Source organism: Amblyraja radiata, chromosome X, assembly GCF_010909765.2.
Source record: "Amblyraja radiata isolate CabotCenter1 chromosome X, sAmbRad1.1.pri, whole genome shotgun sequence".
NCBI lineage: Eukaryota > Metazoa > Chordata > Chondrichthyes > Rajiformes > Rajidae > Amblyraja > Amblyraja radiata.
Window position 1 is genome coordinate 1,218,094 of NC_045999.1, and position 25,027 is coordinate 1,243,120.

Below are 25,027 nucleotides of genomic sequence, written 5' to 3' on the forward strand. Positions count from 1 at the left end.
TGGAACAAGCTTAGAGTAAGTAGTTGAGGCAGGTACAATAACAACATATAAAATACATTTGGACAGGTACTTGGATGGGAAAGGTTTGGAGGGATATAGGCCAAACACAGGCAAATGGGATGAGCTTAGATGGGACATCTAGATCAGTATAGATGAGCTGGGCTGGACGCTGGAGGACCCATTTCTGTGCTGTACAACTCTATGACTCTACATTTGGATTTAGTCACCTCATGTACAAGCTTCAAGGATTCCCCATTGTTCATGATGTTGGGGCATCATTTAGTTTCTGACTTAGACATGCAATAACTTCCACACATCTCCTCAGAAATATGATACACGGAAGGCAGAGCACAGAGAGGCCCTGTATGATTTCTTGATAGTCTCACAACCCAAAAAGTAATAATGCATACTGACAATGTGGAGGAGCCCAGCCAATGGAGTCTGCATCCATGATGTAATGCATCAGGTCTACAGTAATACAGCCTTCCTGAAAACCTCAGGCTATTGCTAATATTTGACTATTGCTAAATCTATCTCTCCAACGTTACTTTCCATTTCCCATTCCTGAAGGCTGCAACTTTTGCTTCCCTACATTTCCACAGGCACTGATCTCCACCATGTGGACACTATTTATGACGACCTTGTTTTGTATTGGCAAGGTTTTCAGTTATAAAACGCAGAACATCACGCACTTTATAACAGCTTAGAAGCAGGACGCGTTTTTGTTTCTCCCTGTCTCCTTGATCTGGAGATATCAAATTGCAGTATGTCATAGCAATTCTTGATTAAATTAAAAATAGCAAACATTTATTTGATGCAGCAGTAAAGGCGTACAAAAAGATATTTCATATAAATTCCTGGTTAAAAGAGAGCCTACAAAGTAGACGTGGAAATCAGATTAAGAGGAGGCTCTTTGTCTCTTCGAACCTGTTCCATCATTCATCAACTTCATGGCTAATCCTCTATCTCAGCCTCTTTTCCTGCACTCGCACCAGATCCCCGTTTCATGAATGTGCAGAGATCTATTAGTCTCAGTTCTGCCTGAATTAAATAAGCCTCGACAGATGCAGAATGGAGAATTCCTAAGATTCATATAGACATATGGAAGGCTCCTGACCCAAAACATTGCCTATCCATATTCTCCTAAGATACTGTCTGACTTGCTGAGTTACTCCAGCACTTTGTGGCTTTTTTCCTAAGGTACATCATCCTGTGACTGAAGAGGCTTTTCCTTATGTCAGTCCTCGATGGCCTATCCCTTCTTCTCACATTGTGAGCACTAGTTCTGGGCTCCTCAGCCAGGTAAAACAATCTGCTTGCATCCAGACCTGTACGTTTCAAAGACCTTACCGTTCATTCTTCAAAACTCGAGAGAGAGAGAGAGAGAGAGAGAGAGAGAATACAGGTTTTGATTAATCAATTTATTCCCATACACCAAACACACCAGGAACCTGACTAGTGACTTTTTTTGCTAAGCCTCTATGGTAAGTTTTTATTTCCTCTCTAAAAAGCAAAGTGCTGGAGAAACTCAGCAAGTCAGGCAGCATCTGTGGAGGGAAATAGACACATGCTGTTTTGGGTTGGATCCTGGTGTGGTCTCACCAAGGTTCTGCATTATTGCACTAAAATAGATGCAGTTAAGTTTCGATCCAAAAATTATTTGCACTTTTAGGATGGATACAGAACTGTATACTTACATTAGAATGCCGTGAGCTCTTTCCAAAAGCTTAGTGCTGGCAGAACTTAGAAAAATGCCTTCATCATCAATCAAGGAATGGCTAGGGTTGAGCCTTGTGGTCTGGACACTTGTTCTTCCATTCCAGCTTATGCCCTGTAGGTCACTGTGCAAAACAGAGAGAAAAACGTCAGTGGTAAAAATACAAATAAAGCCCACCTTTTCCCAGATCTAACACAAAAAAAAGGAAATAACTGAAGTACCCAGCAGGCTCATCAACATCAGTAACACCAAAAGTAGATTCATGTTGACGCATCACCCTTTTAGACTGGCTTCCGGTTGATATAAGGGTCTGTTAAATTTTTATTGAAACAATGAATTTAGGAATATGTCACAATATACTTATGAAATTGAATTGTGAACTGTTAGCTATGCTTCCCCCCCCCCCCAAAGATACTGCCGACCTGCCACGTGTTCCCAAACTCTTCAGGTTTTATTTGTTTTAATCTGTTCATTTATTTTCTTGAATGTAAGATTATGATTACCGCATTTCCGTGGATAAGATATAAAAAAATCAGAGACTTAATCACTACTGATCCAGCCTCTGCAGACTTTAATAATCGTCCTCTCTCTGCCTTTGTCACCTATTCCTCAGAAAAACTCAAATTCAAATTGAAATAATTCTGCAATCATTCTCATTGTAATAAATGTAATGACTTGAACACACAGACATACTGAGGCAGTGGCAATGCCATACCAAAACCCATTATTGTTTTGACCTGTTAAATGAAACTGGAAGATGTAAAATTGAATCGGCCAAGTACATGTATTTAAATGCGATTCTTTACAACCTTAGCAAGAATATTAAAAAGTGTTCTATGATAACCTTTAGCATTCTCAGTTTAACAATGAAAATCTGAAATCAATAGAACAAGAAATATGAAATGCACATGATGAAAATACTCAACACTTTAACATGAAGAATAACAGAGCTACCATGTGACAAAAGGATTTAAATCTTGTAGTTCTTAAACCAGGTTCGATCAGATTTTGTCTAGTTTTAATTTTAGAGATTTATCTGGGTGTAACCTCTCACCCTTTCTTCACTGTCTGCATCTCCAACTTTTGTATCAACTGCAAATTACTAATCAACTCATCCACACTTTCATCCAAGTCACTTACATATATCACAAACAACTGAGGTCCCTGTACTGATCCCTGTAGGGATTTGTAACTGTGGAGTTTAAGATGCACGGGGTGGGTAGGGATGATCATTTGAACATGAAAGAGAATTTATTAATTTTAGAAGTCCCATAGGTGATCGAAGGAATTGGTCTACTGAACAAGAGTGAACAACTCTCATTTAAATATAGGGCAACAAAATAAATCACTTCCTGGTACGTGCAGCTTTCATTCCTAACACTTAGACAAATTGAAAGGTTTATTCACAACTACAATAACTGGGAGTAGAGAACCCACGATTTTTATTATTATTCTGCTGGCAAACCCATATGTTCAGAATGAAGTCACACAGGAAGCAGCTGTATGATTAATAAGGTTACTAAGCAACTAAAAGGATGAACAATAAATCACAAGTGTATGTCTTCACCAAAGCAATTATGAAGACATTTCAGAAATGAGTTAGCAATGCAGTGAGATCAGTTTACACTTTTACAATCTATCTCCATGTTAATTTAACAGCCTCTCGCCATTCGCAAACACCCAGAATATGCACCATTATAAGAACTCAATTAGTATAATTTCTGATTTTGTTACAATCAAATTTCCCAGATGGTCACTGCAGGCTGAACTTCATAGCTCAAAATTTGCTTAAAGTTCTTGCCATTTAACCCAGTAATTAAAAATTGACATGACCAGTATTGTTATAACTGGGCTAGTCCTGGTGAAATTAAATGGAAGTTATGAAATATTAAACAGTTATTGATTCAAAAAATAGGTCCATACTAAAACTATGTCAAGCTGCATCACCGAATAAGACCAATCACGCCAGCTTCCTGAACACTTGAGCTCTGATCACTCATGCTGATAGAAAAGCCCTCTCTGCAGACCATACTTGCAAGAAATGCAGACATTCCAATGCTGAGAATAGCGCACATGCTCAACTGCTCACATAAAGAGCAACAAAGGTGAGGTTCACTTTGTGTTGTGACCCCAACCCAGGATAGCAGAAAATAGGCTGGTTGCCCCTGGTTGTGAGAAAAGATGGAAACAAATAGATTAACGCAATGCTCGTGTAGGAAGGAACTGCAGATGCTGGTTTACACAGAAGATAGATACAAAATGCTAGAGTAACTCAGCAGGACAGGCAGCATCTCTGGATAGAAGGAATGGGTGACGTTTTGGGTCGAGACCCTTATTCAGACTGAGAGTCAGGGGAGAAGGAGGCACAGAGATAAGAAAGGGTTTGTGAAAATGAGACATCAAAGGGGACGAAGTTCAACGAAAATGTAAAATAGATCATTGTTAGCTAGGAGAAGGTGACAACAAAGCATACAGAGATACATTTTAATCAAGGGGACACAGACTGGTCAGAGAACTAGAAAGGGGGAGGGATGGAGAGAGAAGGAAAGCAAGGGTTACTTGAAGTTAGAAAAGTCAATATTCATACCGTTGGGTGCAAGCTGCCCAAGCAAAATATGAGGTGCTGTTCCTCAAATTTGCACTGGGCCTCACTCTGGAGGGGGATTGACAGTGGAGGGGGCCTAGGGCAGAAAGGTCATTGTGGGAATGGGAGGAGGAGTTAAAGTGTTTAGCAACCAGGAGATCAGGTAGGTTTAGGCAGATTGAGTGTTTCTCTCTCCCGACTCTCAATCTGAAGAAGGGTCTCGACCAGAAACGTCACCCATTCCTTCTATGCAGATATACTGCCTGACCCACTGAGTTACTCCAGCATTTTGTGTCTAACACAATGCTCTTGATTTGTGACTTGTTATGGAAGGTGCAAATTATTTGCTCATTATTCTTTTGTCAATAGCTTTGTTAGGCAACTAGGCAGATTAACACTGCAATTATAAGAAGATAGCTTTTACAGTACCTGCACCCTAAGTAAAGTAACAAAATATTTTGTGTAAATGTTTTTAAGACAGCCTCTCTTGGCTGGGATGTCACCAATTACCCAACAGCCTGTTAATGCTCAAGGTTTAATACCGCACAAGTATGATGATGTCAAAACACAATTTCCAAATTTGCAGATGACATAAAACTTGGCAGCACTGAGAACTGTGAGGATAGAGATACCAACAGACAGACATATGGCAGAGGAAATAAAATGCAGATAAATGAGGTAATGCAGTTTGAGAGGAAGAATAGGGAAAATATGGTCTCTTCCTGTGCCGTAAGTGTTCTACGATTCTATGAACTCACGGTTCAGCACAAGTCACTGTGTTTTTGCTAGTGTGGCAACGGGGATATACCGTGGCACAGAATAAGCCATTATTTTCTTTAAATAATTGATGGGAATAAATCAATATTCTCTTCAGAGCAGCAGACTATAGGAGGGCTAACAAGTAAGGCAACCAGAGATTCCCAGGGCTGAACCAAATCTCAGGTCTGACTTTGGCTTGCAGTCAAAGCTCAACTTGAGCCAATAAAAAGGGGGAAGTGTGAGAAAAATGATGCTCAATACACAAATAGCAAATAAATAGTGTCACATTTTAAAATTCAAACAATTCTAATGAATATTGTTTTTTGGGCTTAAGCTTCAATCTATTACACAAACTCACTGCTTTGAACTAGATTCAAGAGAGTTTATTGTCATGTGTCCCTGATATCACAATGAAATTCTTGCTTTGCTTCAGCACAACAGAATATCGTAGGCATTGACTACAAAACAGATCAGTGTGTCCATATTCCCTACGCTCTCCTCTCATTTCATTAATCTTTTCCAGACTATCTATGGTTAATAAGCATTCACCATCACCTCATAATCACTCGATTGTCACTCTATAGGCATTCCCTTTGCTCCATCCACCCTGGCTGCTTCTCTGCAAGTTCAACCAGCTGCGATTTCTAACTTCTCTCCTCTGGTGAAAGGACATCAACGCAACATCTGAGATATTTTTCACTCCAAAGATGCTGCCCGACTCACTAAATATTTGCCGCATTCTCTACGTTTATTAACATCCTAGATTTTAGTGGGAAAGCATTAATTTTCCCCTGAAGAGTTTGGTAAGACAGTAGTACTTGCAAGTTCCTAAGTTCATGAAATGCCCACACATTTATAACATGCCTCATGATCTTGCTTTATGGTTTTTAATGAGTGCCAGTCAGAGAAAATATGCTAAACCCTTTCCTTTTCAAGAATTCCTGCTGTGATATATACTTTATGAAGAATATCAAAGTAAAATGGAATCACTCCCACCATATGTCATAGAAACTGAAAAATAATTCAAACTTGCCAAGGCACAGTTCAAATCTAATGAATAAATCAGTCACATATTTGCTAAGTATCTCTCAGAATATCTTTCTAAATATGTTTAGAAGAATGAACAATATTATCGTCAACTTCATATTCACAGATATTATTACACAAAATAAACACAAGTATTGCCAAACTCATAATCCACTCTCAGTTTGTGTAACAACCATAGCTCATAACTTAAAAAAAATAACAAGCCTCATAAAAGGAAATCCCTAAACTTTATTATGAGCCAAATCAGCATTTTTTTAAAGACTCTTAACAGATGCAATGCACATTTCCAGCATTTCCAGCTTTTATCATCTAGCATTAATAGAATTCAGATGTGTACACAATGTAGTGTACGAATTGTGAAAGGTTTGGATAGAGTGGATGTGGAGAGGATGTTTCCACCAGTGGGAGAGTCTAGGACTAGAGGTTGTAGCCTCAGAATTAAAGGATGTTCCTTTAGGAAGGAGATGAGGAGGATTGTCTTTAGTCAGAGGGTGGTGAATTTGTGAAATTCTTTGCCACAGAAGGCTGTGGAGGACTAGTCAATGGATATTTTTAAGGCAGAGATAGATAGATACTTGATTAGTATGGGTGTCAATGGTTATGGGAAGAAGGCAGGAGAATGGAGATAAGAGGGAGAGATAGATCAGCCATGATTGAATGGTGGAATAGACTTGATGGGCCGAATAGCATAATTCTGCTCCTATCACTTATGAACTTAAGACAGCCGCATACATGAAACACTATTGTTGTTTTGAATTCAATTCTGATTCAGGCAGAGCATAAACAAACACCAAGCTCTTTTCATTCACCTCCTTAATACAGAATTCCTGTTGCCTAACGGCCTAACCCACTTCTTAAAGCATAAATAATTCTCATTTCAAATATCATTTCATTTTTCACTTAGTTATGAATTTTGAATTCACCAAGATGAAGAACATTCATGTGTAGGAAGGAACTGCAGGTGCTGGTTTAAACCGAAGATAAATACAAAATGCCGGAGTAACTCAGCAGGACAGGCAGCGTGTTTAGGGAGAAGGAATGGGTGACGTTTCGGGTTGACTGAAAGTCACGGGAGAGGGAAACAAAAGATTTAGACGATGATGTGGAGACACAGCAAAAAGGGGGAGCAGCGAGAGAGGGTATATCTCTCAACATCATCATCCATATCTCTCGTTTCATTTTCCCGTGACTTTCAGTCTGAAGAACAGTCTCGACCCGAAATGTCACCCATCCCTTCGCTCCACTGTTTTGTCAAATTTTATCTCTCGTATTCAGTGATGGAAATTCACAGTAATTTGCGTCTGCAACAACTTGGATTTAAAGGATGACAAATAACTTCAAAATCACTATCGTTGACTTAAGTAAATGAAGAAATCCATTCCTACCGTGAGGGTTTGTCGTTGATGGTATTTGCTCCCTGCAAATTAGACAACGGTGTTCTGGGGCTTTTTCTTGTATTACCTAATACAAAAACAAGTGCTAAAATGGTGATTAACCAGATGGAAATGAACAGCAGCAAAATGAAGCATGCATCTGTTACAGCATGCTGCAGGCATATGAGCAGTGACAATCTGAATATTCCTTGACAGCAGATACAATGCAGAAACAGGTACAATACACACAAGATACGTCTGGGGAACGGAGAATAGTTGCAACAAGCACTTACTTCATAAACAAAGCAAAAAAAAAGTTGGTAAATTATGTCCTGGTCTTAAGTTCTGCTCTTTTATACTCCATAACAAAGCAAGATTTTAATTTTCAGAAAAGGTAAAATCACAGCCAAGATTTTCAGTGCCTAACCCTTAGAAAGCACAGGATTGAGGCACGGAAGTAAACATGTATCACGTACAAAATAAAACAATGGTCAATGAGGTTACAAGACCAGAAGCAAAGACAATAGCAAAAATGTTTAGGAAAGATCACGGGACCACCATTGAAGAGTTGCTCCAATGGAAGCAAGGATTCCAGTGTATAGCAGGAAGTGTTTTTAATCATATTCTCTGCCCAATTCGTCTCAAATTAAATTGGCTTGTCCTCTAAGTCCCATGAGATAGATGAGTATAATAGCTCTGAAGTGGTTGTCAGAGGAAAGCATGTTGCACATGTAAATGACCAAGCCCAAAGCAACTTGGAGAACAAAGATAACTCATTATACTTGACCAAAAATTATGGTAATCATTTTAACAAAGTGCTTTAATATACACATGTTACTTGATGTCTTGAACTTGGGTGTTAGAAGAAAAAATGGGTCTGATGTCCATTAAGCAGCAAGGCACACACACTTTCAGCCTCACTTGCATTCAAATTCATGACTTCTGGACAAACTTTTAAGAAACAAGTCTTAATTTAGTGGATGAAAAAAAAATCAATGAGGGTTAATCCCTCATTCATCCCATGGATGAATACATAGCCACCTATTATCAACATGATAATGAATATATTTCATCCCTTCCCACTGGTAAAGGAAAGAATATCACTACTCTCTGAAAAAATCCTCCGATCCTAAAGTAGTGGAATTCACTCAGCTGACAAATGGAAAAAAATTACTTTCAAATTCTCTAGATTTTTCTTTTACAATTTTTGTTTCTTGGCATTAATTAGAAAAAATACTTCCTGCATAAAAAAACATCCCATATAAAAACACAAGATGACTTGTTAGCACAAGCATTAATGAGATCGTCGGTTAAAAGCTCACAAAGTAATGTGGTTCCCTCACTTCACCTTTTGCATGAATCCCTCATTGTTTTTAAGTTTAGGACAGATTCATCTTTAGTCAAAACACTACATTTGTATAAATGATTCCCTACTGCTCTAATTTATTATTTGTGGAGATTAATCATTTGAACTTTCAGTGAAACCTCTCCCAAAGCAACATTTCTAGACCTGAACCCACCAGTAAGGAAGGTGGCATTGTATTATTATATTCATGTGTGTATATATTTATATTACGGTATATGGACACACTGATCTGTTTTGTAGTCAATGCCAACTATGTTCTGTGTGCTGAAGCAAAGCAAGAATTTCATTGTCCTATCAGGGACACATGACAATAAACTCACTTGAACTTGTATTTTCAAGCTCAACCTAAAATACACAAACATCTGATCACCTTAGTCAACAAATAAACTATACAAGGAAAGATGTCTGACAGTAAAAGTGCTAGTTACTTTATGTTTGTCATTTCCTCTATTGTGGTTGTTGGTACTGTCTGGCTGGATTAAGAGACCAGTGAAATTATTAGCACTCAGGCAAGACGATCTGCTGAGGTCATGCACAACAAGAGTTAGTCAACACATAAAAGAGAGCTGGGAAAAGGGACAGACATGATAACAAAACCAGCAACATTCACTTGAGCAGAATAGCCAAAGAAACATGAGGTGTATATTTACTTTGATTAAAAATACCTGGCGAAACCACAGAATCTTGAGGCTTTTTTCATTTGAAATTGAGAAGAATTTTTTTCTGCAAAGTAGCAACCCGTTTCTCATTTCATTCCCTGCGTGTCAGTCAAAGTACGGAAGAAGCATGAATAATTTACATAATGTGCCTTTTTTGTTGAAGTCTGTGGTTTCAAATCCACGAACATCCCTAGTGTCCTTTGGCTTCAAGTCAGTGGTCTTCATTAGCCAGTGATCATCTGTGAGCTAAGTACTCAGTTGGATCATTTTAAAATATAGTCCAGCATAGTACCGACCGACTGGTAACACTGGAGTTACTAACCTCAGTTACTTGGTCATATCAACAGCTGTTTAATACTTTAAAGAGCTAATGAAGACCACTAGTGTCAAGTGAATGCTCTTGGAATGTCATTTCCTGCAGGTAAGTGGAATATTGCTGGATTTTGAGCCTTACTGTACTTCTCTTCCTTGCACCTCTGGAGGATCTCTAAACTCCTCTGATGGACTGGGTGATGCAGAAAGCTAAAACTATCGACACTTTTCAAAACCGGGTATGGAACAGCATCATCATGCCCTTGGAAAGCAAAATGAAAACAAAAGAAAAAAATAAAAGAGATACAAAGTAAAGATATTCACGATAGGAATTTGAAAGGTTGAGAAACAACTACAAGGATCTAAACACGACAAAAATAGTAAAGCACATCTATCATTAATATCTACGTTGTAGTTAGAGCATGAGTCTGCCTTGCCATCTAATTTAACTTCAATGAGTTAAATCTCTAGTGACTTGCAAAAAATGTCGACACACTTGAGTAAGATATAGACGTAAAAGAAAGACAAAATTTACATTCATGGGTACAGATTATATCTTTAGAAAGTTAGCACTAACCTATAAAACTACCAGCAGTGAGTGAAATGTGCATTGATTTATTCTTAGTGTTTAAAAAGCATAGGAAAAAAATCAGTTTATGTCCGAACTTTATCATTTTTCATCCAGGTTTTAATCAATCAAAGCCCCACACAAGGTTCTCAAATATCTTTTTCCAAAGGGGCAGCCAAATCATTATTGTTAAAAGTTAAATATTAGTGTCATTTTATTTTCAATCTCTGCTGATCCAAATTAGCTTCACCAACAACTCAAACTGTTGTGCGATTTTCAAGCACCATAAACTAAATTAGACATGTTCAAATAATCTTAAATGGAGTCCATGGATCAGCAAACCCATTAAGCTTCTGGTTTTCAGTGGAGTGGGGAGAGAAGGCAGGTACAGGTTACCGAGTTGGATGATCAGCCATGATCATATTGAATGGCGGTGCAGGCTCGAAGGGCCGAATGGCCTACTCCTGCACCTAATTTCTATATTTCTATGTTACATGGTTAAGATGTAGCATTTTAATTTTTGAATTGAATTGAATGCCTTTATTGTCATTCAGACCTTACGGTCTGAACGAAATTTCGCGCCTGCAGTCATACATACAATCATACAATAATAACAACAATAAACACAAATTAACATCCACCACAGTGAGTCCTCCAAGCACCTCCTCACTGTGGTGGAGGCAAAAATCTTAGGGCTGCAGTCTCTTCCCTTCTCTTCCCTCCTCTTCTCCCTCTGCGCTGAGGCGATTCCCCACCGGGCGATGGCACAAACAGTCCCGCGGCTCACCGAACCCCGCAACGGGCCGGCTCAAACACCGCGGCCCGGGGTGGTCGAAGCTGCCGCCCTCCAGTCCAGTGGACGCAGCTGCTGGCCCGCGGCTCAACCCCGGACTCAGGTCATAGCCGCCAGAACGCCGTCCCAGCCACCGGAGCACCGTTCCAGCCCCGAGCCGGATCGCCCTCACGCGAGTGCCGTTCCTCCCTCGGGCTGGGCCACTCCGACGGGAGCACCGTTCCTCCCTCGGGCTGGGCCACTCCGACGGGAGTTCCGTTCCTCCCTCGGGCTGGGCCACTCCGACGGGAGTTCCGTTCCTCCCTCGGGCTGGGCCACTCCAACGGGAGTGCCGTTCCTCCCTCGGGCTGGGCCACTCCGACGGGAGCACCGTTCCACCCTCGGGCTGGGCCGCTCCAACGGGAGCACCGTTCCAGCCCCGAGCTCTGCATCCGGAGTCTCGAGGCCGCCAGCTCCGCCATCAGGCCTCAGCGCAGACGGAGGCAGAGAAGGGGGATACGATAAAAAAGTCGTATTCCCCCGAAGAGAGAGACAGCAAGCCCCGTTTCACCCCCCCCCCCCCCCACATAAACACAACCTAAAAAACAAAAACTAACTAGACAAAACGAAAAAAAATGGCATCTTCCACAATTGCCATAAGGGCATACCAGCACTTATAAAGGCATAAAGGAGGACTAATTAGTGCGGTTTCACAGTGATGTTAATACCATGCACTGTTCCCAAGTCTAAGTAAGGCAACTCAGGACATCATGGGAAGGAAAAAATCATCAATGTACAATAAATATCAATGAGTGGCTTATTCTGATACTCAACACACCAACAAATACACCATTAAATACATACTTTTTGAACTGAGGCACTAGTTTTAAGTTACTGGAACTGACTGGTTATTCATAGATCTGCTGATTCGGTCAGTTTTCACAAATGCACTTCCGTTTTCTAATGATAACGTGGGAGAAACAGATGGTATTCTACAAAGAGCTGAAGATATACAGAGCAGTGTTCTACTTCTGCAGCAGGAATAGACAGACCTATGCAGAGCAGGGCTGTACTAGGCAGAGCAATCCGTGTGTAGAGCAGCTGCCACAGCATGATGATGCGTCTTTCTGTAAAATGAATGCATCTCCCAGGCTTTAGAGAGGAAGATGTGCACTGATTAAAGAGAGAAGTAGCTCACTGACATAAACCATCATCTAACATACATCTAATTGCACACAATTTGCCTGATTTACAGAAACAGGTCAATCTCAGATTACAGAACGTACAGATTCAATAGAGGATTTGGCCAAAAATACCCTCCAAACCCTGCAAGATGAAAATTTCAACCACTATATGATACTTAATGATGTGGGACTTCAAATTTTTTTTTCAATTAGATAAAGCCTTAGATTATGGTTTATGTTGCAAGGAATATGCATCGTCCACTTTCTGTAAGTCAGACATTTTTACTCAAAAGCGGTTATTTATCTTGGCAGCTACCTCTGGAACATGATATGATAGCTTATTCTTGAAATAATAATCCAGATCATCTCGTTGGTAGTATCTATGATGTATCATTGGGTCAAATGGTTGTGTTACACATCTATTAATTTCTCAAATTGCCATCCATAGCATCATATAACAAGTCCATGATTAGTTCCAAGAGTAATGATTTTTAACAGTAAATTAGAGGATTGAATCAACAGACTAACCATTGAATAATGGCAAGCTGTAGGTTTCAAAAGTCACTAGAACGACACGCTATATTTGGTTAAGAATTCAAATCAGCTACATAAATATCTGTGATGTTTTTCTTGGCATTAAGATGAATAACCTATTATTAGTCAATTCAAAAGTACTTCCATTTGAAAGTAAGGTACCAAAGTTAAAGGCTTTGCCAGTATAATGGAAGGATAGCCATTTTCAAAAAACTCTTCCCTTCATTATTTCTTTATCTGTACCCAATTATTCAGAAGACATGAACAATATAAATAACCAAATTGAGTGTTTAGTTGCTCATAACAGGTGAGTTGCTCAATTTAAATCCCCAGGGCAAGCGTTTAAGATCCACTTTATATGTGACTGCATTTGCACAAAGCGTGTGCCCAGCTGTGTATAGGAGCTGGTCTACACGAGTAGAAAGGTGAGGAGGCCGGGAAGCTTACCTTCATTAGTAGTGAGTACAGGAGCAGGGACATCATCTTACAGTTGTGCCAATCGTTGGTTGGGCTGAGTTCACTAATGTGTGCAATTTTGGTAGTCAGGCTATAGGAAGGATGTGATTAAGCTAGAGAGGGGGTGGAAAGATTCACATAAATGCCACATGGACTGTAGGGCTTAAGGATGAGGAGACAATTGATAGATTGGAATTGCTTTCCCTGAAACAAAGGAGGCTGGGGAATGAACTTAGAGGTTTATAAAATCATGAGAAGCATAAATAGTCTGAGTCTTTTTTCCAGGGTAGGGGAGTCTAAAATTAGAGGGGGTAGGTTTAAGGGGAAGCGATGTCTGTGGACACGGGAGCTGCGGACACGGGGGCTGTGGACTCGGGAGCTGAGGACTCCGGCTGTGGACACGGGAGCTGCGGACACGGGGGCTGTGGACACGGGAGCTGCGGACTCCGGCTGATCGGGAGGTCCGGGCCGCTGAGGAGGATGTTCACCGTCAGGGTTCGGTGTCGGCGTTCCACCAGCCCGGCGTGAGGGCCTGAACATCGGGCCACCCAGGGCGGCGACTGCGGGTGCTAGGAAGGCCTCGACCACGAGTGAACATCTGGGAAGAATGGAGGGGAGGCTGGCTGGACTATGGTGCCTTCCTCACCTTGGTGCCACTGTGTTATGTTGTGTATTGGACTTTCTCTGTTTGTGCTTTTTTTTTCATTCTATTTTATCTTTAATATGTTTTAATATTTATTATTGTTTATTTATTTTTATTTTTATGATACTGCCTGTAAGGGAAATTCATTTCGTTGTCTCTAACTGAGACAATGACAATAAATTTGAATACAATACAATACAATACAATGTCAAAGAGATCTGAGAGGATTTTCTTTCCCCACCTGAAACATTAACTCTAATTCTCATTTCAGAGATGCTGCCTGACCTGCTGAATGTTTACAGCATTTTTTAGTTTTATGTCAGAATGTATTCAGCGATGTAGAGACTGTGCTAAAACAAAAAAAAGCTTGTCTTTACACCGTTTGCAGAAATCCAACATAATATAAACAATGGATTAACTATTGCCACGGGCAAACACTGGCTCCTTGACACATTCAATAGATTTCTCTTTACACCAGGCTTGACCGGAGCAGAATTTTAGAAAACAGAAATAATATCTGTAAATATGTTTTGAAAACCTTTCAATTTTCCAACAACGTAAAAGGTGAACATACTGAAAATACTCAGCAAGTCAAATGAAATCTGTGGAAGGAGAAATAATGTTTCAAGCTGATGGCCTTTCATTGTAATTGTCCTATTGAAATGTCTTCAACCCGAAATGTTGTAGTTTTTCCTCTTCCCCACTGTCCCAACACGTATTCCCATAATTTTCTGGTTTTATTTCAGATTTAAAGAAACTTCTATTCAGATTAATATCGGATTTCGGATCATTCTAATAAACTGTGCTGACAAACAGATTTACTCCATCCTGACCCAGGACAATAATCCAAGCTGTACTTCTGTCATATGCGGTGCATTTCAAACCTACACTTTGGATTTTGAGTTTATTTTTGGTATTTCACTGCTTTAACCCCAAATTTAATATAAAGACAAAGTAGTGAAACTTCTTTGCAGCCTTTGAGTTGAATAATGAGAGTGCAACTTTCAAGTCATCAGAAGAACAAGTATCTTCCATATACTAAAACTGCTCAACATACAAATTTGTTGGGACAGTGTATTAATATATTAAATATTGAATGTGCAGCACCTTTTCCAGGAACTTTTGACACGTCATTCGATATTAACTTAACAGTTGACCACACAATGTCAATGATGCAGCATTAAATGCACTGACAGTCAAACGCACCCAAACACCTACCATATCCCTTACCAGGTTTCTTCTCAACAAAGCGTTTTCCAGCCTCGCGGAAGGCCACAGCTGCTCGGAAGTAGGATCGCAGCATTGACCAGCGGAACACAGCCACTGGGTCAATACCAATCAGACTGCAGATAAAGGCATTCTTACTGCCTTTCAGAAGTGCAACAATGTCAGGGCGCATGTGGTCTGTGTTCTTTTCACGGAAGTCCTGCACCAACATAGATTTATGAAGAAGCTTGGTCATTGAACAATATATCATATTTTTTTTTTTTTAAATGTTAAAGAAAATCAGCGACTCACAATCCTGTCTCCAACAAATTTTGTTTTTACACAGGCATTCAGTTACAATGTTGTCACATGAAACTGCAGAGGATATTTGGGGTTGGGACACTTCTTCAGACTGAGGAAAGGTCCTGACATGAAATGTCGTCTGTCCATTCCCTCAGATGCTGTCTGACCTGCTAATTTCCTCCGGTACTTTGTTTATTTCATTCAGTGCACTGCGACCTATAGTCAACCAAATTCCCAGGGTGAAAAACACTAAAGGCCATAGATTTAAGGTGAGATGACGAAGGTTAAAGGAGAGCTGCGAGACAAGCTTTGTTTTGGACTGATTGGAAGGTGCCTGGAATGTACTGCCAAGGGAGGTGGTAGAAGCAGACAGTATTAGCAACGTTTAAGAGGCATATAAAAAGGAAGAGAATTGAGGGATACATATAATTTAAACTGGCATCACGATCGTCACAGACATTGTGGGCTATAAGGACGGATTGGTCCTGTGCTGTCCTGCTGTGAGTTCCACATTCCTCTTGATTCAACATACAGGTGACCATTCAAATACTGAATCTTTCTGTCACTCAGTTTGGTCATGGCTATGAGCTTGAGCTTTCTCAATTTCACTTATCTGCCTTGGTTCCCATTCCTTAATACCCTTAGATTTAATTGACCTCATACTCCCACAAACTTCATCTGCTTTGCAGAGAACCAAATTTGGACAATGCTCTTACATCATCCAAAACCTCAGCTCTAATGTTCATGCGTTCTTATTCCACAAAAAGAATTAGTATCTTTCTTCCAAATTAATCAAATCCTTTAACCTTGGACCTTGAAATCTAAAAAGACTTCAATCTTTGGACCTGAAATACTATCCGTTCTTCTTTCCATTGATGCTTCCTGAGCTGCTGAGTGTTTCCTCAATCTTCATGTTTCTATTTCATAGTACAGGTGCACAACCTTTTATCCGGAGTTCCGGAAACCGAAAAACTCCGAAAACCGGCCATTTTCCCCAGGAGGTCGTCTGCACACCAAAGCTCGCGTTTGGCGCCAAACATGACCCGAAACGACCCACGGTCAACCCAGGTCTGTACTACTGTAGCGGCTGCCTCCTCCCCAGAGACCGGGGAGACACTTAAACATCTGTAAATCATTGCTTAAATGTTAAGTCAGTTAGTTTGGAGGGCTTTTATGTGAAGGGGGCGGGGGGGGTGAAGGGGGAAACTTTAATTCTTAGTCCCCTACCTGGTCGGAGAGGCGGGGAGCTGTCAATGTATTACCGGGTCGCCGGGCAGTAAGCTCCGGAGCGCTGTGGCCGCCAACTCCCAGCTGGGGCTGCGGGCGTTGTAGCTCCGACCCCGGCAACTCTACCCCTGGCTGCGCGGCGCTCCAAATCCAGCGCCGCCCGTGGCCGGACGCCCGCAGCCCCAGCTCCAGCTCCGCGATGTTGTGTGTCGGCGGCCACAGCGCTCCGGAGCTTACCGCACGGTGACCCGGTAAGGCATTGCCCGCTCCCCGCTGGTATCCCAGCGCTGCGATGCCGCCGACTCCCAACATCGCGGAGCTGGGGCTGTGGGCATCCGGCCGCGGGCGGCGCTGGATTTGGAGCGCCGCGCAGCCAGGGGTAGAGTTGCCGGGGTCGGAGCTCCAACCGGCGCCGCCCGCGGCCGGACGCCCGCAGCCCCAGCTCCGCGATGTTGGGAGTCGGCGGCCATAGCGCTCCGGAGCTTACTGCACGGCGACCCGGTAAGGCATTGCCCACTCCCCGCCTCTCCGACCAGGTAGGGGACTAAGAATTAAAGTTTCCCCCTTCACCCCCCCCCCCCCCTTCACACCCCCCCCATAAAATCCCTCCAAAATAACTGACTAACATTTATGCAATGATTTACAATGATTCCCCGGTCTCCGGGGAGGAGGCAGCCGCTCCAGACTTTTCAAGCCGCCCGCTCTACCTACCTAATCTACGCTAAAAATCTTCCATTCGGAAATCCGAAAAATTCCGAAATCCGACAAGTGTCTGGTCCCAAGGCTTTCGGATAAAAGGTTGTGCACCTGTACAAGAATCCACAGTTTTTTCTATTCTCGGTGAATCGTACTTGGTCACTCCCCTCTCAAGGGAAGGCATCAACTGGATGCACCCCACTCAGTAAAGAATCCTTTTAATCTCCACATAATTATAGAATCAATGTTCAATATATCTTACTCAAGGCTTGGTGAAGGCTCTCTCTGAGGGACCTTTTTCTAGATGGAGAGTTTTTTTGTTAACAGTTAGACTACCTGCCAGATAGTCTAACACTCATTGTTAGACTGAATTACCTGCCAAACACACACATTTCAACAAAGGATAGTAGATTATGACCAGAATTAGATGATGCCATGCTGCTTTTGCTGCTGTCCTTTTAAACATGGAGCATTTTAGCGCCTGTTGCAGCATTAATAAAGGATCATGTAACATAGTTGCAAAGTACATTGTTGCTTTCAACAATTGGTTTCAATGTAGTGTGCACATCCCACCTTTAACTATTCCATAAACCGCATGGACAATAATACCAACTTTTAAACCAGTACCCACCTTCACTTGGTACTTGACCTTGCCTGCATAATGCTTTATGATAAAGGCCTGCTCCATCACTGCAGGAAACTCAATATAGTTGTTCCCCTCATGCTGTCGCTTGAATTTGTCAAGCAGCGTCTGATTTGATGCCTGTGGAAAACTGAATTAAGAAATAAACAATTATACAAAAAGCAAAGACAGAGGAATCATCATCATCATTACCGAGGCAACTGAGAACTTAGAAGTCAAGACATACCACAGAGCCTATATGCACCATCACCTCTCTTGGTGAAAAACAAACTTGGTCGATCAGATAGACCTGATCTCAGCTCCATGGACCTTGTGGCCATCTCAGCCAAGCACTTGACCAGTTCCTGTCAGAAATGTAGCTAACTTCAAACATAAATTGCACAAGTGTACAAGTTGCAACTTCACTTTTAACAGTTGTGCGATCTTGTGGGCTACAGAGCAAGCAAACAATGCTGCTGATTGCAATGTGTACACTTGTACGTTTAATTATAACTAATCAGAGGACAATGCAAACCAAGTTAGCTTTCAGAGATTGCACAACAGGACTGCACTCCAATTCCAAATGTGTTTAACATAATCAAACCAAAGTAGTCATCATAGGTTGGCATAGTTAGGAGAACAGCCACTGTTTCCTACGCAAAGACATAACCGTGAAAGCCATGTTGTAATGTTAAGAATATATCTCCCGACTGGAGAAGAATTTGGATACGAGAATGGGTGGGTGTGGGTGGGGACTGTTTCCTTGTTTACCCATTGTCGTGATAAACATAGGCAGGAATCCGAAGGAGGTTCTCCCTTGGGATTATGAGGAGCTCAGGGAAAAATTGAAATGCACAGCCATAAAGGTGATAATCTCTGGATTATTATTTGAGCCACGTGCAAATTAGCAAAGAGAAAAAGAGAAGAAAGGAAACAGTGTACAGTGGTTGAAGGGTCACTGGCACTAATACTGAGGGAGGAAAGAGCTGCTCGTTGGGGTGATCTTCAGTCGAATCATGCTGGCAAGAGCCTCCCGGTGAATCGCATGAAAAAGGTTGTAGACAGAACTTTAAATAAAAAGGACAGGAGAGAGCTCCAAGAAAGGGATATTTGATAAATCATGAGAAAATCGGAGATTGCTAGCACAGCATAGTGAGGGGAGAGATTAACAAGGTAAGTGTGACTTAGACTGGGGCAAAAAACACAAATAAAAGTATGTGCTACAGAGCCAATCCATAGTTAGTAAAAAGCTGTAAAAAAATCTAAGTTTAACAGTGTTTATTTAAATGTACTCAGCATTTGCAATGAGTTACACCAGTTGGCAGCACAGATAGCAACTTAATGATCTAATAGGAATCAGAGACGTGGCTGCAGGGTTTCCAGAACCGGCTGCTTAATATTCCAAATTATATGATGTTCCAAAGGAACAGGCCAAAAGGGAAAGGAGATAGAGTAGCATGATTAATCAAGAAAGGTATCAGAGAGGTGTTGAATTGTAATATGGAAGCAGTGGATAGCGATGTAGAATCAGTTTGGATTGATGTTATGATAATCAGGGGGTAGAAGATGCGGGTGGGAATAATCCACTGGCCCCCATAATGTGGCCTCTTGATCGCACAGACCATAAATGAGGAAGCATCTGGAGCATGTCAGAAGGGAACCACAATTGCCAGGGGCATTTTAATCTGCATATTGATTGAATGAACCAAACTGGCAAGAACCTGCAGAGTAACATCAAGGAATTGCTTCTTAAACCAACACGTTATAAAACCTATCCAGGAACAGGTTATTTTTGATTTAGCCATGAGTAATGAAGGAGGATTAAAAAAGATTTTGTGGCTAAGGATCCTCGAGGAGGAAGTCATCATAATATGAGAAAATTACGCGTGACGGTTGAGGGTGAACACCACAGAACCACAAACAGTGTCTTCAACTTCAATAAGGGCAATTATAATGGTTTGTAGGTGGAGTTGTTAAACAACAATTGAGAAAATAAGCTAAGAGACAATCAGTCTATGACGAGTGGCAGATATTAAATCAGCTGGTCCAAACCACTGTAGAAAGTTTAGTTTAGTTTATTAGTGTCACCTGTACCAAGGTACAGTGAAAAGCCTTTGTTTCCTTACTATCCAGTTAAAGAAGACTATACATGTATACATTCAATCTGTCCACAGTGCAAACATAGTAACATAGAAAATAGGTGCAGGAGTAGGCCATTCGGCCCTTCGAGCCTGCACCGCCATTCAATATGATCATGGCTGATCATCCAACTCAGTATCCCATACCTGCCTTCTCTCCATACCACATGATCCCTTTAGCCACAAGGGCCACATCTAACTCCCTCTTAAATCCAGCCAATGAACTGGCCTCAACTACCTTCTGTAGCAGAGAATTCCAGATTCACCAAGGATAAAGGATATATATAACCTTTAGTCCAAGATCTAACATTGAAGTATTTTAAAGTCCGATTAAAGATTATTCAGAGGTCTCCAGTGAGATAGAAGAAAGGACAGGCCGCACTCTAGCTGATGAGAGGACCATTCAGTTGACTGATAACAGTTGGAAAGAAACTGTTCCTGAATCTGAAGGTATACATTTTCAAACTTCTGAACCTCTTTCCTGATGGGAGAGGGGAGAAGAGGGAGCGACCGACTGGGATGAGATTGGCCCTTGATTACACTGTCGAGGCAGCTTGAAGAGGGATTCCATGAGAAATAGGCACAATCCTTGGTTAACAAAAAAAGGTTGACTACTATATTAGGTTGTTCAGGAGGCCATACAAAGTGGGTGATGATAGGCCAGTGAGGTTTTAAGGATCCAGCAACAATCGGGTGAAAGGCTCATAATGGAGAAAATTGATTTTGAGAGAAACGATGTGTGCAATACCAAAATAAGCTGGAAGAGTTTCTCTGAATATATAAATCGGATGAAGGCTGCTTAAGTAGGTGTGAAACCTCCAGAGAAGGAGGCTGGTGAACTAAAAACAACAAACAAAGATATGGCAGGTATGTTAAATCAGCATTTTTCATCAATTTTAACCACAGAGGACATTGCAAATATCCCCAACAGACAGACTAATTTCAAATAACAGGAAGGGACTCATAAAACTCTCAGTCATAATAGGGAAATTTCAGGGCTGGTTGCAAACAAATCAGCCAGAGCCCATGGCCAACACCCATGGGTTTTAAATGAAGTGCCTGCCTAGATAGTGGTTCCATTAATTAAAATTATTCAAACATTGCTCATTTCTGGAAGGATACCAGAATACTGGAAAGCTGTCAATGTAACTCCTTTGTTCAAACCGGGAGAATGAGATAACTATATCAGGTAACGATACGCCAGTTAGTTTAACATCTATTGTTGGCAGGATGTTATCGTTAATAATCAAAGAGGAAATAACTAATCATTTAGGAAAGCTAAACATAATCAAACCAGGTCAACATTGTTTTATAAAAGGTAAATCAAATATGCTTGAAATCTTTGCGGATGTGACAGGGAGAGATGGTAAGGAGATACTATTAATGTAATATATTTAGATTTCCAAAAGTATTTGACGTTTATACAAATGTTTTTATTGGAAGTCTTTTCATAAAAGCATTTGTGGATAAATTAAGAATCGAGTGTGTTGGAGTAAGTGGGTAAACGTCGATTGGCTAACACGATAAAAACAAAAAGCTGAAATAAATGGGTCCTTTTAAGGCTGGAGTACTCGAGGGACTGGTTCTTGGCCCTCACTTGTTAATTATTTACATTAATGCCCTGGAGGAGGGAACACAGTGTAATGTTTCCAGATTTACCAATGATAAGAAAGTAGGTACAGGTCACGGTTGTAATGAGACGTCGTGATTTTGCAGTTTGATTAAGTGATTGGGAGAAAACCTGGCAAATTGAAATGAATGTGGGAGAATGCAAGGTCTGATAGTGGCTCCTACCACTTTGGTAGGAGGAATCTAAAGGATGTTTATCATCTATATGAAGACTGACTGCAAATGAATGGTTCAGAGGGATCTCGCTGTTCGAGCACATGGATTACAAAGTTAGCAGGCAGCTCCAAAAAGTAGTTATGGCAGCAAACAGCATGTTAGCCTTTATTGCTAAATGGTTGTATACATGATTGGGGAAGCTTTGTTCCAGTTGTGGGTAAAATGGGAAGGGAAGGGAAAGAGGGTGGGATGAGAGTGTATGAAGAAGAGTAATGGGGCACAATGTCTAGGGTGGCATAGTGGAAGAAATATCTGAGGACTAGGTTAGGATAGCACAGAAAAGAAAAGAGGAGTGGAGTGCACACTTAAAATTGGAGAATCTAATGTTCATATCGTTGGTATTTGAGCTATCCAATGCTCGGTACTTACTTGCACTCCTCATCCAGTAGGTGGAGCAAAGCTGTGGGTTTCTTGATGATGAGATTAATGCAACCACTGTTGTCAATATAATCAATATTGTGCCAACTGATGCCTTCTGCTCTGTACTCCTCCTGTAGTACAAATTATTCAATTGAGATTAGAGAATGACAAAACAACCACATAATCCAAAATACTGGGAAATTATTCATCCAGGAACATGCAGGACATGTAATGGCATTCTATTTCACTTTTTCTTCCACAGCCTTTCCATCGTACACCTTCAATGCTGGGAGAACAGGTATTAATGCCTCCAAATAAATGAGGTAATTTGCACAATTGGGAATATTCATGAATATTAATCAGAACATAATTTATGTTCATATTAACTTGCGTATAAAATCATGAGGGGAATAGATAGGGTGAATGCACAGAGTCTTGTATGCATAGTAGGGAAATCAAGATCCAGAGGACATATGTTTAAGGTGAGAGGGGAATCCTGAAGAGGCAATCTTTTCCACACAGAGGGTTGTGGGTATATGGAATGAGCTGCCGGACAAGGCAGTTGAGGCAGGTACCATTACAGCATTTAAAAACACTTGAACAGGTGCATGGATAGTAAAGGTTTAGAGGGATATTGGCCAAACGTGGGCAGGTGGGTTTGGAGTAGTTGGGCATCTTGGTTGTTATTGGCAGGTTGGGCCAAATGGGCCTGTTTCCGTGCTGTATCACTCTATCTACGACTTGATGAAACACCAACTTGCACAACTTAATTGTAGAAGGTCTCAGGTATCTGAAGACGTCACTTTACAATTCCAAAATATTGGCCGTATGGACTTTATTTTATTCTATTGACTATATTAACACTCAGCAACACTTTGTTCTGGAGGCAGTTTTTGGTTATCTGCCAGCTGTCATTAAACGTGCCTCCCAATACTTGTAAGTAATAATTGTGCCCTAATTTCCTATCTTAATTACAAATACACATTTGAATGGTTTGTGTCTCGAATGCCTCATGGTCTTGCCTCACCTTCTGTACGTCTAATTCTGAAATAATGTGCTACACAGTCTCCTGACTCTGAGATTCATTTTTTTGACCTTTACACCCAAGCTTAATTTTGCACCTGCTTTTGATGCCTGGGTCCTAGATTCACACCAGTCCCAACACCACCAACCAGTCATGGAATATTAAGTTTAGAACCACGGAAATTATAGGTTTGATCTACAGACCATCATTACAAACGTTCTCCCTTTGAAACTCTTCACAAGACTGACAGGCTCATTCACAGGACGGAGGATGATATCCACAGGTTGAAAGGTAACAAATGTAACCCACACTATCTACGAGAGGGAAGCTGAAAAAATCTATACACCAGTTAGCTGGCAGCAGTAGCAAGAAAAATAGTGGAGCCCATTATGAAGCAGTAATATGTCAATTACAAAATAGTGACAGATTTGCTTTAAGCCAACATGGATTAACAGAAAAGAAATCACATTTGACAAATTGGTAAAGATGTTTTTTTAGTTTGTAACTAACAGAATGGATAAGGGCAAACTAGTTGAGATATGCTTGATGGCCTTCAGTAAGGGACTATATAAAAAAAATTATCAAGCAGAATTTCTGTGCACTGATAGGGATGATATACTGGTGTGGATTGGAGATCGGTTCATAGACATGGGGCAAAGGGTAATTTTCAGTTTGAAGGCTGCAGACATTTGTGCTGAGACTCAGCTGTTCATCGTCACTATCAATGATACGGATGATGCGATCATGTGGAATACTGTCTGTGGATGATACTGAGCAAGGCGATAGTGTGAGTGAATGGGTGCAGACGCACAAATAGAAACATACGTAGAAACATGAGAATTCACTTTGTTGGGAAAAAATAATTCAATAATTGATATTTAAATGGAATGCGACTGAAAAGTGCTGGTACACAAATCACAAAATTAACATTCAGAGAAAACATGCAGCTTGGACCATAAATGGTGTGTTGTCTTAAACTGCAAGTATCCTTTATAAATAGCTCATATACCAGTACAGGGTGGAAAGGGGGAGTTAATAAAAGTAGTATTTTTGGCATTCCAAAGGGCATTCAATGATGTCCCACAGAAAAGGCTGTTGCATAAGAAAAATCCACCAGTTGGAATAATAAACTGGCATGGACAGCATAGTGGCTAATGACAGGAAACGGTGTCAGGATAAATAGGTAATTTTTAAATTAACTATTAGTAACAAGTTAGACAAAAATGCTGGAGAAACTCAGCGGGTGAGGCAGCATCTATGGAGAGAAGGAATAGGCGATGTTTCGGGTCGAGACCCTTCTGAAGGTCTCGACCCGAAATGTCGCCTATTCCTTCTCTCCATAAATGCTGCCTCACCTGCTTAGTTTCTCCAGTATTTTTGTCTACCTTTGATAGATTAAGTAAGTGGGCAAGATTCACAGATGGAGTATAATGTGGGCAAACATGAGTCTCTGGAAAGAACCATATAATTATTTAAATAGAGCGAGACCACAAAATGTCGCAGTACAAAGCGATCTGAAGGTCCAAGTACGTGTCGAGAAATGTGAGATGCAATTATTCCACGTAGCTAGAAAGGCTAATGAAATGCTGGCCTTTTTGGCAAAAGGTGTGCATGTCAAAGCACAACAACTTT

The 25,027-nt window shown here is 40.9% G+C and overlaps 1 protein-coding gene across 12 annotated transcripts in view; it reads right to left on the minus strand.

The window, feature by feature from the left end:
- The window catches only part of myo9a (myosin IXA), a 153,857-nt gene that overhangs the window by 57,245 nt on the left and 71,585 nt on the right, over nt 1-25,027 (minus strand). For 8 of the 12 annotated variants that reach the window (XM_033014732.1, XM_033014729.1, XM_033014733.1 and 5 more), the window contains exons 12-17: nt 22,381-22,502; nt 18,038-18,179; nt 15,193-15,400; nt 9,960-10,079; nt 7,493-7,568; nt 1,698-1,841 (exon numbers count right to left, since the gene is read on the minus strand). In XM_033014732.1, the coding sequence (XP_032870623.1) occupies nt 1,698-1,841; nt 7,493-7,568; nt 9,960-10,079; nt 15,193-15,400; nt 18,038-18,179; nt 22,381-22,502 (812 nt within the window). The remainder of the gene's footprint in view (nt 1-1,697; nt 1,842-7,492; nt 7,569-9,959; nt 10,080-15,192; nt 15,401-18,037; nt 18,180-22,380; nt 22,503-25,027) is intronic. The other 4 variants (XM_033014736.1, XM_033014735.1, XM_033014738.1 and 1 more) reach the window with 3 other exon arrangements.